The sequence below is a fragment of the Alligator sinensis genome, unplaced genomic scaffold (genome assembly GCF_000455745.1).
Source record: "Alligator sinensis unplaced genomic scaffold, ASM45574v1 scaffold73_1, whole genome shotgun sequence".
Classification (NCBI taxonomy): Eukaryota; Metazoa; Chordata; order Crocodylia; family Alligatoridae; genus Alligator; species Alligator sinensis.
The window spans coordinates 3883584-3903326 of record NW_005841838.1 but is presented as its reverse complement, the minus strand read 5'-3'; the positions used below and the strand labels follow the sequence as shown (position 1 = coordinate 3903326).

At 41.3% G+C, this 19743-nt stretch overlaps 1 protein-coding gene across 8 annotated transcripts in view; it reads right to left on the bottom strand.

The window, feature by feature from the left end:
* Positions 1-3508: 3508 nt before the first annotated feature.
* CLEC16A (C-type lectin domain containing 16A) overlaps positions 3509-19743 on the bottom strand; it is a 172065-nt gene continuing 155830 nt past the window's right edge. For 4 of the 8 annotated variants that reach the window (XM_025203264.1, XM_025203278.1, XM_025203288.1 and 1 more), the window contains 2 exons: positions 15494-15613; positions 3509-9548 (listed from right to left, as the gene is read on the bottom strand). In XM_025203264.1, the coding sequence (XP_025059049.1) occupies positions 9187-9548; positions 15494-15613 (482 nt within the window). In that variant the 3' untranslated portion in view covers positions 3509-9186. Of the gene's footprint in view, positions 9549-15493; positions 15618-19743 lie in introns of all 8 variants that reach the window. The other 4 variants (XM_006015503.2, XM_006015504.2, XM_025203315.1 and 1 more) reach the window with 2 other exon arrangements.

The following is a 19743-nucleotide window of genomic DNA, read 5'->3' as shown; positions in this document are numbered from 1 at the left end:
TTCCTGCTTTGAAAGACTATTAACAAAAATGCACAATGCAAAGAAGGCTACAGAACGGCGGGAAACACTTTTCTGCACGCGGGTTTCCATAACAACAGAACACTCCGTCGTGCAAAAGAGCTCCAATTCGGCGGGAACATAATTTAGCGGTGCCGAAGCGCACACAATTAAAAAATCCACAATTTTGGGTTGTGACAAGCCCGAGACTGGAAGGATCAAAGAAAACACCACCTGTGCCCCCAGACCCTTTAGCCCGGCTCCCAAATCCCTGTAGCACTTCATGACTCAGCTGGGAGCGCTCCGAGCCGTGTCATTGGTGCCCATGTGGATGAGGAGCATAGGTTAGTGGTCAGCGGGCCAGAGGAGTTTAAGGATTTTCTCCACAATATTTTGGATATGGGCTCCTGGGAAGCAGCAAACTTCCCAGGCTAAGGGGTCAGGGCAGCAAATTACCCCCTCAGTCCCCCTCAGGATGGAGTCTCCCATGACAAACACTTTGTTTTGTCTTGGGGAGAGTGGGGCTGGTAGCTGCAGTACAGCCTGTGTTGCCTGCGGGAGCTGGCAACCTAGAAGGTGCATCTGTGGCTGCAAGAGGTTTGTACCTGTTGCAAAGCTCCAGCGGGGCAGGGGCCTTGGTGCAGCAGGCCTTGGGGCCCATGACCACCTTGGTCCAACCCCTGGACTGGACAGCATGGGAGGTCCTCAAGTCCTCCCTTGTCCTGGAGGGAGACCGTGGTCTACCCTCTGCCTCCCAGTGGGGAAGGACCTGGCAGTAGGATTCAGTCTCCTGCTCACAGTCCCCGATGGCGCATAGTCTCTGGACTGCGGCCTGGAGCTCCGCCAGGTGGCATGCCAGAGACCCCAGTAGCCAGCAGACCTCACAAGGGGAGGTGGCCATGCTCCCAGACCCCAGAACCTGAAAAAGTGACAGGCAGCCCCTGCAGCTGAGAGCCAGGGGCTCCGCCTGCATGGAGCCCTGAACCATGGGCTCCGTCTAGGTGGAGACCTCTGAGGAGCCAGGTGGGAAGGGTGGGGGGCGCAGACGCCTCGGGGACCCTTGGGGTACGGCGTGTGCCCATTCGTGTCATACCGTTGGTGGGCTGGCTACAGCTGGGACTGGGTTCCCTAGGGGGGCTCACAGGTAGGGCCTTGGGCCCTCCCATGCAAACTCCACGCTAACTCGTGTGCCTGGCCTAGGAGCGTGCCTGTTTTGCATGGCCTGTTCGCGCAGCTCCCGTGGGGCTGGGCAAAGTAGGAGCCCGGGGGGGGTGGTGGGATGTCCCTCCCCGCCTGACTCAGCCAGCTCCCAGCTGGCTAAGGTGGCCAGGTCCCTTCCTCCACGGGGCCCTGCTTACCTGCAGGCAGGCCAGGCTTGTCAGGGGTCCTGGGGGCTCTTCTGGGGTCCCTGGGCTCATGGGGGCACAGCAGGCTTACACCCACGCCTCACACCAGAGCCAGGACCAGACTGAGGCTTGTGCCGTTGCTGGGCCCTTTTCAAACTGCACGCATGCGCAGAAGGGCCGGCTGGTGCCTCGCTAGTCTTGGGGGGCTAGGGTGTCCCTCCCCCCCACCGAGGGAAGGAACGGGTGAGTCCTCCCTTCCCCCTAACCTGGCTCGCGCGCTGGCAGCCCGGTTGCGCGGCTCCCTGGGGGCTGGGCCAAGTAGGAGCCGAGGGGGCATGTCCCTCCCCACCTCTGACTCAGCCTCAGCCGCGTCCCAGCTGGCTAAGGTGGCCAGGTCCCTCCCTCCACGGGCCCCTGCTTACCTGTGGGCAGGCCGTCTTCGGGGATTCTGGGGGCTCCTTTGGGGGTCCCTGGGCTCACAGGGGTGCAGCGGGCTTACACCCGCACATCTCGCACCAGAGCCGGGACCAGACTTAGGATGGCGTTTTTCCTATCAAAATACTTAGATGTGTATAAACCCCATGTGCCAACCGTTATTTCAGTCCAAAGGAGCTTATACTGCAAGTAGCCAATTGTCCATCAAGAATGATGGGGGGGGCAGGGAGCAGGCAGGGATGGAGCCCCGTGGCCTGCCCCCCCTCCCCCCATCTGGGCCTGTTCCCCCCTTTCCTCCTGCTGCTTGGGGTCCGGGCCCACTGCTCCCCCTGCAGCAGCAGCATGACTTCTCCCCACCCTCAGGCCTGGTCCTCCTCTGCATTGGGCCTGGGGCCACTCCTCCCCTCCCCCCACCGGTGCTGCCGTGGCATGCCCACTATTCCCCCCATTGCCACTGCATGGGGCCTTCAGGTGGTGGTGATAGAAGTGGGGAGGGGCAGGCTGAGGGCAGAGCCAGTGGCCTCACCCCCTCCATGACATCCCAATCCCAATCCCGCTCCCCCCTGTGTCCCCACTTCAGTCACCTGCAAGGAGTAAGGGGGTGGCAAGGCCAGCTCCAGTGGCCTCGCCCCCCCACCGCTCCATCGTCACCATCTGCAGGAAGCGGGGCAGGGGGAGAAGCTAGCGCTGCTGGCCTCGCCCCCCCGTTCCATCCACTCCCTTGCTGTCGTCTCCAGGGAGCAGGGCAGGGGGCGAGGCCTCACCCCTCACTCTTGTCCCGTGTCCCCACCATCATGGCAGCGTGTAGCCTCCTGTCTGAACGCTTCTTCACACTGATTGCCTGTTTGTCAAATTAAGGCTTTTATAATATTAGAATACCTTATTACACTTAGGAAACCAACTATACTGAAATAAAGTATAATGTGACAGAATGGTCTAAAGACTGGAGCCAGAACCTCCTGACTCCACCTCACACATTTATCACTTAACCTGTTGTTGCCTTGATGTCCATCTTCAAACACAAGAATAACGCTGCCTGTTTCATCTAAGCATGGGATTAATTTTGATAGTACTTTCAGAGTCTCATACAGAAGAATTTAGTGGGAGGGATTCCTCCCAAAAAGTGTGCGTCTTTGTGCGTGCATATATTTATCTGCGTGTATACACACACACACATATGTATATATGTGCGTGCGTATGTGTGTATGCATGTATTTATTTATTTAGCTCACTTTGTGGTACAACATGATTTAATTTCTTGTAAGACTCTTCTGGAGCAATGCCTGGCTTGAGAAAGAATGTTCTGCAGGGTGGGTGTGCTCTCTAATAGTTCTCCAAGGAAAGACTGGCTAATTAACAATATACCCAATACTTCACTTGGACTTCATCCATACTCAAACCTGGTAAGTCACACCAGAGGGGTGCAGAGATGCATTTGGGGAAGCAGTCATATTAGTCAGCCAAAAAGAACCATTGCAAACAAAGTGTCTGACTGCCATCTGAAATACAGCTCAGCCTTGTTCGGTATCCTTTGACTTTTGCTTCCCACCTCTACTGGCCTTTGTTCTTTCCACATTTGCCACACACACACACACACACACACACACACACAGCTCATTGGCCTTATTAAAGCAAGCATCTGAAAAGGGAACAATGAGGCTGCATGCTGGGGCTGTATGCACTTCCATAAACTCAGTAACAGAACATGAATGAGAAGGAAAGATTCTGGTAACACCTTCTTTATTGCCAACTCCCATTTACAAGGAAAATTTGCATTGTTTATTCCGGTTCAGGTGTTCAATAGCAATGATTCATGATTAATATCAACAAATATAGACTCAACTGTAAAAACTGAATAGTTTCAGATACATACAACATTTTCTTAAGTTCACTCCTCTCCAGATATATTTTCCCTTCAATTTAAATGAACAAAATGTACTCTCACATTTATTTAAAATGTTTAACATAAGCTACACTAAATAGTTTACCTATATTGCATGTAGAAAAGACATTTTAGAGCTAAATTCACCCTGGGTTTGGAGTTTAAAATATAGTGCATGTCCAAACCTACTTTAAATTTTTTTTTTCAATTCAAGTACAGTTCATAGATAAGGTTACTAAATTATATTTCATAAGAGGACAGTACTTTGTGTTCAGAGTGCTTTCCGATATACTTTCTAAGCAGCAAAATGGTATGAAATAAAGCAAAATGTTTGCAGCCCAATTAAATAAAAGTCACAAAGCCAAATCTTTGCAGGCAAAAAGGTTTTAAATTATGCCTTGAAGATGCAATACTCCTCTGGGGTTCCTTGAAGATGCAATAGTTTCAAAGACTATTACATGATATTGTATTTACTTGAATCCAAGATAGGGGACCCCCCCCATTCAACATGGGGTAAAAAGTCCCCCATCTTGGATTTGAGTAAAAGGCAGAGGATTTGGTCAGCTATGGCTCTAGCTCTGATCTGGCCTCTGGGTCAGAGTCAAAGCTGCAGCTGCTGCCACCTTCTCCCTCACCACTGCTTACCCTCAGTCATTCCTCTGGCTTCTGCCCCTCTCTGGCCTGGGGCATGGTGTACATGGTGGAAGCACAGACACCAAGGGGGGGTGGGAGGGGCGGAGGGCAGGTGCCAGAATCTTCTGACTCCTCCCTGCTAACACTTTCCCCATGGCAGTGGTGAGGGGGGAAAATTTAAGATGATCCTTGAATAAGATTTTCTACATGGAGATTTATAACTACTGCATACTTTTCCTATGTCTAGAATTTAATTATTGGGAGGTTGTTTGAAATTCAAAAGTTGTCTTAGATTTAAATACAGTTATATGGAAAAGCCAGGCTTTCAGGGCTTCAAGGGAATCATCCATTGTTTGCAGAAGGTAAAGCCTTACTCAGTTCTGGCCTCTAAATTATCTTCATGTGCACTATAAATATTTCAGTTGCAATTAGTCCTTATATTCACATACGAGGTAAGGACCATTTATGCACAGAGCCAAATGTTCTCCATCTCAGTTTTTGCACAGTCATTTACACCTGAGCATTACTGTGGAATAGTGTAAAGGACTATCTCAAGGCCAACTGCAGAAGAGAATAAGACTCAAAGGACTCCTTATCTTAAGCCAATGCTGAGAACACAATGTACCAGCCTGTACCTTATTTAACTTCCTATAATTTTCTTCAAAAGACAATTTGAATGAAGCAAATACCATTAATCATTACTTACACTCATTAAGCCTTGTGTGGTTGTTTAGTTAAATCAAGGAACTTTATACAGACTCATTTGTTGTGTTAAATGACATGCACAGACCAGCCAGACAATCATTGGAATGGTTTAAAAATACGTTTTGAACAGAAGTCATATATTATAATTCATTATATTAGAATTTTGCTAATCCATGTTAATAACTGGGGAACCTATTATGAAATCACTGAATGCTGCATGTCACCATATAATAAAAAGGCTGCAACCTGCATTCATACTTTGACAAGTGCACTTTGGTTTAGGTTGTAGGTAACCTACAAATTACGTTACTCATACTTATTTACCAGTAAGAACAAGTGCTTACAGCAACTTCAGACTGACTATAAAAGATCACAGGAAACACATATTACAGCAAACATGGGTAAAGTTTGAATTTTATGAAATGGTTTCAAAATTCTTTGATCTAATGGACTGCTATCTAACCTACACATATGCTTTTATTAGTTTCCCTTATTTTAGAAATAAAATTCAATTCCTATTAGCAAAATTACACTCAATTACAGGGCAACTACTGAATTTCTTGAATGGTTGAAAGTAATCATCCAAGGTCACTTTCCACAACAGTGTTGGAATGGCATCTAATCACATCCTATTGCTTAATTAAAAAGATTATAACAACTTTTAAAACCTTCTGGCTACTGCCGATTTTGCTATAACCAAACCATTATAACCTTCAATATATTTTAAAACTCTGCACACGTAAGATAGCAGTGACACTTCAGAACTAAATCTGCAAAGGAACACATTCTCTGTTCTCTCACTGCCATGCGCAGGATTTACATAAATCACTACCTAAACTGTGAATATTAATCCAGGGTTGGCCCATCCCAAATTCTAAAGTTCAGTCTTTCTATTCACTGAAAAGTATTTAGACTAGGAGAGCATTGGGGCAGAAAGAAAAGGAGAAAGCATGGAACAGGTCCGAGGAAGGGTAAATAGCTCTCATTAAAATTGTAACATCTTGTGTTTCATCAAATCTGTAACAGGAAACCCATGGACTAGAAAAGAACAAAAGATATGTTCGATATGCCACTGACTCCTTTGGTTTGCCTTGTCCACGAGAGAAGAATAATTCATAGGGCTTTGTCTAGTTTGCAGTCAAGCAAGAACCCTAAAAACATGTTTTGAGCTCGGCATAGATCAATCCGCAGTATGTGAGTGTTTTCAGATTCAGTATTTTGTTTTTGGCTGTACGAGAATGTGCTATTTCTATAACAATTCTTGTCCAGCCCCACACCTGTGAGAACTACACTGAAAATACCGAGTCAAAGAACATTGTGACTAGCAACTTGCCATTTGATCTGTTAAGAAAACAGTGAGGTCGCACCGATTCAATCCATTTTTGTTTATAAGAAAATTAATTTGTGGCTGATGTGCTAATGCTTTCTTGGTTGCGCTTCCTTTTTACAGTGAAAGGGACTAAGGAAGTAGCTTGTAAGTTTTTCTGATAAGAGAAAGACAGATACGATTCTCTTCAAGGAACAGCAGATGAGTAACAGTAAAGAGATGAAGAGATTTTCAAACCACTGATGTTTCAATTCCTCCTGGAATTCTACCATGTGAACTCTCCTAAGGCAGCATTAAGCATTGTCAATTTTTATTAATATATTTTAATATTAGAATTAAGAAGCTTGAACAATTTGTTGTTTGCATGATACAGTGATTTAGTCATGTAGGATGGATTTATGATGTATACTTATAGCTATGCCAGTAAACACTCAGAGGCTGGGTACAACTTAGGTTGGCAAAAGCAGTTCTGCAAACTTAACTACATATAGGTGCTTTAGCCAGCACAGATGTATTTGGGTGCAGACAGAAGTTATATTTTTCGTGGAAGCATCCCCCTGAAAGCACTCTATAGCCATGCTGTGACATGTGCACAGCTGCAGAGAGCTTTTAAAGTGGCCGATTGCGTGAAAAATAAACCCTCCTCAAATGCGGCATCAGATGAACTGCTCTACTTTAGAGCACCTTATGGAACTTGTGCTCCCTAGGGTTAATTTGACATACAGTCAGGGCTGGGCTGATGTAGCCCAGCTCCAGCCCCGGGGGTGTCCGCAGGGAGGCCGGGGGGTGGGCGGAGGGGGGGGGGGGGGGAGGGGAAAGCCAGCAGTAGCTTTATGTAAAGTGCCATGAGTTAGAGCGGGGACCTGCACGTCTGTCAGTGTCTTTAGAGACCACTCCTCACCACACCCCTAACCTACAGAGCCATGCCAGCAGACATTTATTTTATTTTATTTTCATTTTAATCAATATATTTTTGATGAACTTTAGACACAGCAACGTGTGCGTGAACACACCCTAAGAATGGCCTAAGAAATATGGGTGTGCTATCTTCTGATCTGTCTGGCCCCACCTTTGAAAATAGCAACGAAAACCCCCAACTCTCCTTTCCTTTGGGGTTTGTATCACACTTGTAGAATCAGACCTTCCATTACACAAGTTCAATGCCTACTCCCATTTATTCCTAGGGGCTTCAACAGGACAGTGTACAAAAGCTGAATCTGGAGTGAATACTGACTTGATCTGCCACAACTCCTGACACATTCTTTATACATACATTTTGTCAACAGTAACCTAATTCATAAAGAAAACACACTGGAAAAGTGAAACCACATATACACTTAGGACTATTTGGTGTCACACACAAATACAAACTTAAAAAAACAACAACATTCAGCTTATGTATTTCTTCACTAAGAGTTGGACAGATATAAATTGTACAGTGAGTCTGAATATAGACACAGATACTTAAAATGTGTAAGTTTGGAGTCCAGTTATATTACTACTGAAATCAAGCTCTCTTCCTGATTTCAGTGAGGACAGGATCTGACACATTGTCTATGTTGATGGATAAAATAAGAGTGAAACAAATGGCTGTTAACTTTTGAGAGCTTGGGAGGATTTCTAATGTGATCTATGGAGCAATAATTACTCCTTGAAAGTTTTACTACCACTTTAAATTAACAATAAGGAGGAAACTTGAATTCCATTAGGGTATGAATTAATTTAACAAAGAACATGCCAAACCACTGCTGATTTTTATACTACCTAAAGTCTTCAATATTTTCAGTATTATGATCTACAAGCAAAAACAGGCAGCCATCAGGTCAAGATCACATTCAAAAGAGTTTCATTTGATTAACATCATGACTGATTGGAGTTAGACAGAAAAATCAATGCCTTCCCTTTTGAATTTCACCCTTCCAAAGTAAGTATAGTTTGTTGTACAAGGTGCTTTCCTGTTGCACTGGAGATGGAAACTTAGAAAAAAATCATACGTAGAATTAAATAAAAGCTCTTATTTCTTCTCACAAGTGATTTCATCATACCTCAGATGTGTTGCAATTTGACTGTCAGAAGAGAACAAAAACTAAAGCAATCATTTATACTGTAGAAATTCTGCATTTTAAAATATTTCACATTCCCGTATAGATAATTCTCCAACAAAGTACATGAGACTACTCAAAAATCCCTTTTATTAACCTGAATAAGCCTTTTAATTGTTATGCCAAACATCAGAGTTATGCTTAATTAAAAATATCTTTGATAGATATGGATCTTGTTGTGACTCAGACACTGAAATAAATAATATACACAGCGGACACAATAATAAAGTTTACAATCTTATGAATACAATACTGAAAATAGCCAAGTCTGCTTTTTTTAATACAGCCCGTGCCAAACTTTCAAAAGCTGGAGAACAACAATTTAGAAAACGTGTCTCAAATAGAAACAGCATCTCTTGTACTATATTTTTTTTTCTAGAAATACCGTGCCTGTTTTCAGAGAAGCAGTGATAAAATATCATGAAGCCAAGGCATCCTAATGAGGTTTCTTCACTTCAGTATAATACAGTACAGATTCTGCAGATAACATGGTTCATGTAGTATGAAGAAACTAGATACTTCTGAAGTACCTTTCATAGTCAGTTTCTCTTGCTTTTATATAAGAACAGGAAGTATCATGCCAGGAAATCTAACCAGATTTCTTTCAACTTAAAAATGCTGAATATTTATTTTAAAAAGCTGCCCATACTTTAAATTTAGAGCTATTTATCAGAGGGCCTCTACTTGTGGATCATGTCGTCTTTGAGGCTTGCTAAGTTTCATCAGCCCTGCCAAAGAAAAATATCAGTTGCCTTCTCTTCACTGCTCATCATGGTCTGCTGGTTGACTCTGGTCAGAGCACTCTTCTAACTCTGTCACTCTGCAAACTTCTGACTGCAAAGAAGACTGAGGAATGCAGCTGAAAGTATGAATGCTGTGTGGGTCAACTGGTGGGACCAGTGTAAGTGACTCTACGCTCAGTGCATCTGTATTGTCATCTGAGATTAGTGATATGGTGGGCTGTTGGGCAGGAATCAGGCTAGGGGACAAGTTTGCTGTTTCTACTTCACTGGTCTTTACAGGGTTTTTTCCAAATTGCGAGACAGATGAAAGGGTTTCCTGAACCAACATCACCTGACTGGAGAAGTTCATCTGAGGCTGCTCAGGAGCTGAAGAGTCATCTGTTAAAGAAAGCATTAGGAAAGAATCAACATTAAAGTTGTGCTCAATTCATGTAATACACACTAAAATAAGGCTTCTTCATAAATACTTAAGAAAAACTCAGGCAGAAGACAATGATCTATGAAGCAATATGCTTCTGCATTTACCCTTTTATAATTATGAAAAAAATCTTGGAACTGTTTAGCTACATTAACATGAAATGCCTGGTCTAAGTTTTTCACATTAGGGACAACTATTAAATACTAAAAATGGGTAAAAAAAATAGTTAATGAAATGTGACAGTAACATCAATAATATTCTTGGTGGGATGAAGTGGAAGAGAATAGAAAAGAAAGAAAGGCTAAGCATTATCTAAGGACAATGATGTAAGCTCACACAAAGAAGTTCTTTGAAAAGAAAAAGAAAAAGTTCAGTTCAATTTCCCATGAAAAAACCTGGTTCTAGCGAACTTGTGACGTAGTCAAACTTCTAAACAGTCTACTACCAAATCCTAAATTTAGTAAGAATTCAACCAGGGAAGACAGCCAGAGAAGAACAGAAAAGAGATTAACTCTTCAGAGCCTTACGGCAAGCATGCAAGCCTGCGTTTATTCCTTTTGCACTCTGGTGCTCCTAAGTACTGAAGAAATAGCATGCAGGGAGACAGGGATTTAGTTACCCTATAACAGGGGCGGGCAATTATTTTGGGCAGGGGGCTGCTTACTGAGTTTTGGCAAGCCATCGAGGGCCACATGACAGGCATCTCAGGGCAGATAAATATTAATTTCCTAATTTTTTTAGGAGCCCCATGGGCCAGACAGAACGGCCTGGCGAACCGCATCCGGCCCCCAGGCCGCATTTTGCCCACCCCTGCCCTATAAGATACAAATTTACCCCGCCTTACACTAGGGAGTTAACATGGAAAGCTCTTACAGTGTTATGGTAGAGGATTTACCACAAAAAGAAAATCCATTTTAGCATCTACCATTACTTTAATTCTTCTTAAAAACCATAAGTAAGTAACATGTAAAGTGTTAATGTGACTGAAAAAATATTGCACAGGTGCAAAGATATCTGGCTTTTGTCCTAAATATAAAACACTCCCCCTGGGCAGGCAATATGCATTACTTCAGATTAGCATAATGGACAAGTGTCCATGTCTCTCTTCTTGGACAAGATTAACAGTTAGTATATGTTCCAGTGTTCAAGGCACTTCCAGAATTATTTTTAAGGCACTCTAGTGAACAGAGTCACATCTTCAAATACATTTTCAGCAGGGTGCCAGTAAATCCTGTAAAAACAGAACATGTAAAACTTAAGGCAAAACAAGGAAAAATAAATCATAGAATGTAATGAAAAGATAAGAATAGTCACACCAAAGAGAGGAAAATCAATGGTTTGAGGTATGGATGAGAGCTATGGTTTTTACTGCTTCCATTGCTGATTTTTCATAATTCTGTAACAAGACTCCAAACTGCATATTTCCACTTCAGAAAAAAAACACTTCATTTCACATTTGTTGACAGCTTCTCTTTTTAAAAAAAGAAAAATCAATATAAATTATAGAAAAAAATCTTGCCTCCAACAAGGTATTACCTTGGCTGTCTTCTAATAGCTAGTGCTTAAGGAAAATAACTTTGCAAATCTTTCTCATTAGGTGCAGAAAAGCTTTGGTGAGAATATGGTACAGGGTAATAGAGGAAATGATGCAAGAACTGCATGAATGAAAAAGTGCTAAGAAAATCTGAACGTGCAGTTTCTCTGAATTCCAATGCAAACAACATTTTAATAAAGTCCAACCAGCAGTTCATTCTGTAGTGGTGCAACAGTTAGAATGACTGCGATTTTTGATATGTAATAGTAACAGAAATCGGGTCCAGAATTTTCACCTTTTTTCGGTAACCCCCAGCATGAAACTTTTTAATACGCTAAAAATGCCTACTATTAAAATTTAGGTGTCAGGTATATTAGTCATTTTGGTAGATGCAGTGCATCAGTCAGTGATATTCTGCACACAGAAGGTGTGTCTACACCCTTAATGCACCTTATATTGGGCTAATGTGCATTAAATGCACATGTGCAGACATGCCCAGAGTCTAATGTAAGTCATGTGCTGCAACTCCTTTTAAAAAATCCATTAAAAAAAACAAATCCTTTACTTCCTAGTTCTAGTCTTGCTTTAATTTTATGTATTTATCCCCATATAGAACCTTTGATATAATCCTACATATTTTTTATGAATTAATATTATATTATTGAGAAGCAAAGCACATTCTTTAATTTTAAATACTGTATAGAAGGTCTGAAGCAGTATAGCATAATAAATGTTAAAAATGACTGTCACTTTCTATATGCTTCAAAGAAAGAAAGAAATGATGGAAAATAATTCTTTCTGGAATGCGTGCAAAACCAAGAAATACATTTTTCTATTCAAAACTCTGAAAAAGAAGCTCAGAGAAATGATTAGAAAATAGAAGTGAAAATGAGCAGTACAAATACAGTCTACCCTTGAAGTAGTCTAGCTACAGTATTTTTAAATAGAATTTACAAAAATATTCTGTATTTTCTGCAACACTTGTTATTAATAGAAGTAATTTCTCTCATCATTTACTTTTCATAACCCATTAGTAACCCTTGAACTTATTTCCTTTACTGTAGTGCTAACTATTTAAGGGTAGTGGTGAAAAATCTGCTGCAGCCAGGCAGGGCAACTGCCAATGCTAACTATGGATTAGTGAAAAAATATTCTTAGGTAAGGGGAGACAATGAATGACAGTACAAGGGCTACAGTACTAACATGACAAAAGTTTGATTTCTCTAACGAAGATCAATAGCTTACATTAATTTAAGCCATATGATCTGCATCTATATGATTATAAAAAGCTCAACATTAAGATTTTTGTATTTGGGAGGCACTCAACATTTTAACATAAAAATCATTTGATTTTTCTCTGTCAACCAACAGAACTAATAAGAGCAGGGGCCATCATCCATTTCAAGCTGTGGACTGGAACAACCCAGCTTCAGTCTGGCACAGGGGGTGGGTTCAGCAGGGCACCAATGGAAGCAGGTGTTTGTCTGCACCTGTGCTGGTAAGACCAGGCATATGGGAACTGTGCTGACACCATTTTCCCCAGCTCCCCACTACTCAGCTGGGATTCCAGCCAGAGCAGAGCTGCGCCAGCTCCACTTAAACTATAGCAGCACTGCTACTGCTTCATACACTGCCCAGCCCGGGTGCCCTTATGGCTGGAGGCTATGTCCACACTGCAACCAGGAAGTGGCAGGTAGGGAAAAGCAGTGGCTATGAGGGGACAGCTCCCTGCTGCCCAGCCCCAGCACAGGTGCGGTCAGAGGCAAAGCATTCTGACTCCATGGGCTAGACCTGGCCCACAGGCTGTATGTTGCTGACCCCTGAAGAAGGGCATATGGGAAAAACTAGACTATAAAATATCTTGGCATATAAATCTGTAATATTACATACATATGTATGATAGATATCAGTGTTACCCTGATGGAAAAGGAGGTTATGTGAGTGTCCCCCAGAAGTACTGTCAAAGCTACTGTACATAATTTCAACAATGAGAGAATCCAATAGGCACAAATTTCAAAACAGTTGGAACTCAGGCAGGTAAGCATGCAAAGCATCTAAGCATTTGTATCTAAACCAAACCTCCAAAGTCTATGAAACTGGATGGTACATGCAAGACTCGTCATAATCTCTGCTTCTGGTGCAGCTGAAAATACCGCATGCCCCCTCTACACATTACAGGTATTGCACAATTAAGTGGTTAATTGCACAATTACCTGGAGAGCAGCTACATGTGCAAAGTAGCTATCACACAATAAAAGCCCCAGCCAGCTATAAAGTTAGACCTTGAAGATGTGTACTTTTATGTGTCAACTTCATAGCTGGTTGCTTTTGAGCTTTAATTTGCATGTATAGCAAGATCTCCCCTGCAGCTGGGAGCCCCATCAGCTGACAGAGCTCCCAGACACAGGGGCTCACCATGCCCAGAGTAAAAGCCCTGAGCTCTACAGATCCCAGTAGTTGCAAACCTCAAGGTCTGGAGGTTTCCACATCCCTGGGCTCTAGGGATCCCAGCAGCTGTGATCCCCGAGGTCTGGAGGTTTTCCGTACCCCAAGCCGCAGGAACTTCTGCAGCCATGATCCTCTGGCCCCTGGCGTTTCTCTGTACCCCCAGGACACAGGTTGGGGGGAGGGGAGCGGGGCCACTCCTGTGGCAATTCTTGAGCCACAGAATTGTATAGCAAGGTTTCCCTGCAACTCCAAGGTGGGGAGATGGTCACAGCAGCAGTGATCCACCAGCACCAGGGATGCATGGGGACCCACCATGGCTGTGAACCCTTCAACTGGGGTGTATGGGGCTCCCAGCTGTGGAAGCTTGCCAGTGTAGGGGGAACCCAGGACTGAACTTCCCTTGCACCAGCCATAAAGCACAATTGGACCTAATGTGCTATCCCACAATTGCATCTACTGCTAGGCACACACGGCATGGCAAAAGGTGCAATTGTGTGAATTGCACATTTGATCCCATTGTGCTTTTAGCTAGACATGTAGAGGGGGCCTCAGAAATAGAGTATATTGTTTCTTTGAAGATATCTGACAAGAATTCCTTTCTTGTATGTCAAGTTTCTATCAGGTCTCTAAGTCTAGTTACCAATTAAGATGCCAGAGAGTATCAAGGTATCTTTAAAGAAAGATTCATCTCATGTTATGTGACATTTCCAAATAAGCATGGGAAAATATTAATCAGTTTTTCCACATGCAAAAGATTCTGTTCCATTTTGGGGACTTCTTTTTTGCTGAGCTAGTTCAACAGTTGCCGAGGTATACCACACTCCTGAATCTGAGTGTGCTGTGCTAAGATGGGGGAAATACTTAAAAAAAAATTATATAGCAATTTTAATTCTCATGCATTTACAAAACTTGTGATTATGGTTTCCAGACAAGGGCTGAATCCTGCAAGGTGTTGGGTGATCTTAATTTCCATGAGGTTTAGTGGAAAGATGAAGTGCTCGGCAGCCCTGGGTTTGATCAACCATTGTAGGATACCACTCAGATCAACTTTGCAACAACAGAAGTGTACTAAAGTGGTTACTGGAAAAAGGAAACCAACAGGAGCAGAGCAAGGGAACAGTCTAATGCAGTCTAAAGGAAAATCTCTTAAATCATGCAGCACCACACTACAGGAGAACAAAAATAAAAAACAACTACAGCACAACTAGGACACTATGTGAAAAGAGTCCTAATACATTAGCTAAAATGAGCAAAGTTGCTTACACAATAGCAACATTTTTTATTTTTCACTCCATTACTAGCAAAAGGCTGATTTGGCCTGGTCCAATTTAAATATAGCTTTGTTTTGGAAATGGCCAATGTTCTGAGGACCATTTTCTTCCTTTTTCGTATCAAATATTTAATTATCTGGATGAAACCAAGCCAGAAGAAATAATTCCATAACAACAACATCTGACCAGGACTTGAAGATTTTCAAACAAAGTTGAATGGACAATTCCCAGAGAGTTAAGTTCAATGTTTCTCTGTTCCATCTGAGCTGAAGCTTAGCTTCTTGCTGCTGGCTCGCTTTTTACCTTCAAGCCAATCTAGAGATCAAAGCTTACTGAATTCCACTGGAGCCACAGCTGCTCTAGAGGCAGAGACTTGATATATCCTCTCTGCGCAAGAAGGAATTTTACTTTTGGCAATACATGCTTGTTTTGCCTCAGTCTGCCAGTGAAAGCCTTTTGGAAGCAGGTCATTGCTGTGCCTACATAGCATGCCCTCAGATATAGCCAAATAGTTAAGGTATTTGAATGAATAATGTTTTAGGTTCTGTATGTCATGCTTGTAGTAGTAAAGTCATTGCTGTTAGTATGGAAATAGATCATGGCTGTGTTCTATTAAAGGTTGTGGGCTTTGAAATCTTATGGAGGAACCTGCCTGAATTGATATTGCGTGAGTTGCGGTTGCAGCTGCTGCTTGAAGACCTAAACCCAGTGTCCACCGTGACTGTCAGCCTCCGACAGACTAAACACCCGCCGTCGTCCTTTCCTGCCAGACCTTACTAGAGGAAAACACAGTGATATATCATACGAAGGCTTTAACAATGGAACAGGGAAGGGAAACTGGAATGAACACAAAGGAGCAATGTTAGAGTACCAACAAGAATAAGTGACAGGGACAGATTCATAACTGCTGGTATTCTAACTGTTATCAGGTTCTTGATGTGACTTAAGATAAGTTAGGAAAATGTTAATGCAATTAGATGTACTGAATCTTTACAAACAATGAAATTAATTCAATTTCTGTTGCTACCTATATCTCTGGACATTTACATACAGTATTTATGATCAGATCCTGCAATTTTGGAGCCAGGAGAAGTTCTGTTGAAATCATACTGAAGCAGGACTGGCAGGCAAATGTAACCAGACACATAATACTTTCAAAAATGCTATTCGGGAGCTATTACTTACATATTCTGGTGAGATGAGAACATTGTAATCCTCAGCAACAATAAATTACAAAGATGACAATATTGGACCATCTGCTATTTCTGTTCCAAAGATGGGAAAGTAATATATTGCATTTGGATTTTAACAAAACCAAGTGCAGCATTTTAAAAAGATAAAGTGACAACCAGCAGTTAAGAAATAAAAGACACTTCTTAGCACAAAAGAAGGGTTCAGGAAAAGAAACTCTGGCAAAACAAAAGTACTTTTGTGCCTAGTTAGAAGACTGCTAGCATCACAGATTTGAAACAACATGATCACGGTTAAGTTACTGAATCACAAAGGGAAGGGACAGGGATGATTTCTGTAAGATGGTAGCTATTGCTCTTCTGTAGGCTCTCAGAGCTCAGTATTTTGAAATATATGTCGTCTACAAATAGAGTGCAACTTACTTTTTTTTGAACAACCAAGGACTCTCCTCTCCATTTGACCTCTTTTACTGTCAATACTATATTTGCCACAAGTAGCAGTGCAAGGCAGTTAGCCCAAGAAAGAGAAAGCCTTCCTAAATCCTCAGAATCCATTACATTGGCATTTCCAAGTCCTTTTGTTATTCCTTATGAAAAAACCCAACCGTATTTTCTAACTTAATATAATTTTAAAGATAGCAGAAATATAGTGTGATAATGAAATGACATACACCATCACTCCATTTACAGAAGTAAAAAACTTCCCTATCCCATCCCTTAGCTTAGCAGATATGAATAAGCAAATAAAAATCACACTTTTCAAGAATGAAAGTCAAAGACACTGTTTTATAAGCACATTGATGAATGTCTAACTAACAGGAGAACAACATTTTCATCTTATATACTGCATTTGTTCAAGGAGGCATGTTACTTTAAAGAACACCACAAGTATAATAAGGAAACAACCTGCAAGAAGTGCAGTTAGGTATTGTGATGACACTTCCAGATCTATCCTCCAAGGGACTTTCCTTTCTTCCAATACAGTACATAACTTCTGCTTTCTCACTTCTAAGGAATGATTTGAGATATTGCAAGAGCTAAATATTATCCCACAATTTTCTATACTGCTATACTTGTAAAGACCTATGTAACAGAATAGAAAGATAGCTTTCAGAATGGTTCGAAAAGCTTAGCTTATAAGAAACCAGTTAAATAACCAGTCTTCTGTCAGTGACAGGAATATACATAATAGGCATGAGGCTTAACAGAAATGTAGTGACCTCCCTCATTAAGGGAAATAGCAGGGTCCTCTTAATGCAAATGAACGTTAGGAAATAACTCATTTCCAAAGCAAAAAAATAAATAAAAAAAATCACAAAAATATTAAGTCCCTGGCTCACCACCCATGATATTTTCATAGATTTCATAGACGTCAGGGCTGGAAGGGACCTCGGAAGATCATCGAGTCCAGCCCCCCGCCCAAAGGGCAGGAAGTCAGCTGGGGTCATAGGATCCCAGCAAGATAAGCATCCAGTTTTCATTTTATGTAAAAGCCTTTTTGGTATTTAACTGTCGCTGGGTGAAACACCTGGTTTAGTAGATATTCCCTTTCTTATCCAACTCAACTAGTGAACATGTGATTTTTAGTTCTGTTTAGTTCACCGCTTACTAATTGTGCAATATACAACTGATCTATTCTGTCCTAAATTTTATTCTCTAAATCAACCCTACAAAGACTCATTTATCCATTTTCACTTTATCTGCATGCTATGAAGGATTATGTGAAAAAAAACTCCATTCCTACAAGCTATTCAGTAGAAGGCTGATCCTATGGGAGACAGATGGAGGAAGAACTCCTTCTTTCAGGACATGACACTTTGAAGCTGTACCTGCAAAGTATGCCAGAACAGGGATCATATACTTAATGTGAGTAATTCAAACAGGATAAGGGATGTAGCAGAATTCTGAAGTGCAGACTTTGAAAAATGAACATTTTACTTAACAATGGAAAGCTGCACCTCATCCGGCATTTTAAATTACAAAAATAAAATCAATGCAAGCTTACTGGAAACATATTGCATAGATGCCAGAATACTGAATGACTAGATTTTATTCTGGGAGATTACAAATGATGTCATTAGTTTATAGAGTTTTACCTTTTCATAGAGTTACAAACATCTGTTTTCAATTAACTGCACTATTCAAGGATGTCATAGTTAGTTAACATGCCAGACTGATTGGTATGTAACACGAGTATGTAATGTGATTCAAGGCAAAAATTTAGATAATTCAGCTGGGAATGGGGTGACCACATCTAGTCAGAAACATTCAGTAGTTAATAGTAGAGAGCAAGGAAGTACTATGCGAGTGAAGACCGCTTCATTTTTTCTAGAGAAGAATTTTGAGGGATTTTTTTATAGTGGTAGACTTACAGCTTTTTCAATCTTCTGGTTCATTCCCCTCAAGTTTGTAGAGCACCCAATGTAACAAAGCCCAGTTTTTAAATGGGGACAAAAATTAGAACAATTAAGGCTTTTCCACCATTATGAAGAGTCAGATTTGATACTGAAGTATGCCAGGTCTTGGTCACATTCACGCTTCAAGTACTGTAAGTACATACATTTCCTAGATACATAAACCTTGTATGAGTCTAGATTAGGGTCTTGAAGAATCTTACAGTCTCCTCACTCCGTCAGTATCTGTATGATATTGCTATCTCTCTCTTAAGAAAGCTGATGCCAGTGATCACTTGCCAACACAACCTGTGAATTCTCTACATAGATGATGCAAGTCTTTATTTTAAGTGAATAGTCCTTTTTGCAAAAAGTTTTGCCTGAGCTACATAGTACGAACTGACTTCCAGCCTGTTTCTGGATAAAGTATAGGTGGCAATTTAAATTTAGCTCCAAATGGTTTGCTTCTGGCTGCCTTATAGACTACATGACTTGTGCAAGACTACAGAAACCACGAGCAGAAAAAGCTAAAGATTACATGGATTAAGGCTGATGGCAGGACATTTTGCTTTGGAGCCCACTTTCCCGCTTGACAGCAGAGTTCAAATAGTAATTATTGAGAGGATGATAACATTTTTCAAAGGATTTATTTTATTTGTGCTATTTTTTTTTTTAATTTTGAGTGAAAAAATGATTATTTTGTACAGAAAATACAATTTTTTCAAGAATGTTGTAGGGCTTTTAGTAAATGGAAATGGTAATACATTTCCAGTCAAAACTAGGCATCTCAGAGCCAGAATTGTTCTGTGCTTACTGACTTACTTTACAAAGGGTCAGTAGAATATTTTCTCAGGTTGTAATTCAGAAAATCAGACATTGAAAAACTAAACATGGCTAAAGGGTAAATTTGCAGGGTCTATACCCAATGATTGAGTAGCCATGCAGACATGTACATTTATTAAACAGGCACTCTTCAGTTATATTAATGCAAATCTTATTGGCAATATGTGCATAGTGTTTAGTGCATCTTAACTGATTCTATCCCTCTTATTTGTAAACTTTCTGAATTGCTGAAATAAGGCTGTTAGTATATTTTGTGTGTGTTTATTAAATTGATGTAGAAGTTAAAAAGCAAGAATCAAGGGATCCCAGGTCCCATTTTTAAAACCAATTATTCCTGCAAAAAATGTAAACACCATATTTCCTTGAATCTAAGATTACCCTAAATTTAAGATGACCTCCCAATAATTAGATTTTATTTATGGAATATTTATAAATTTGTTATTATTTTCCAGGTATAGAATCTAAGTAACGGAGGG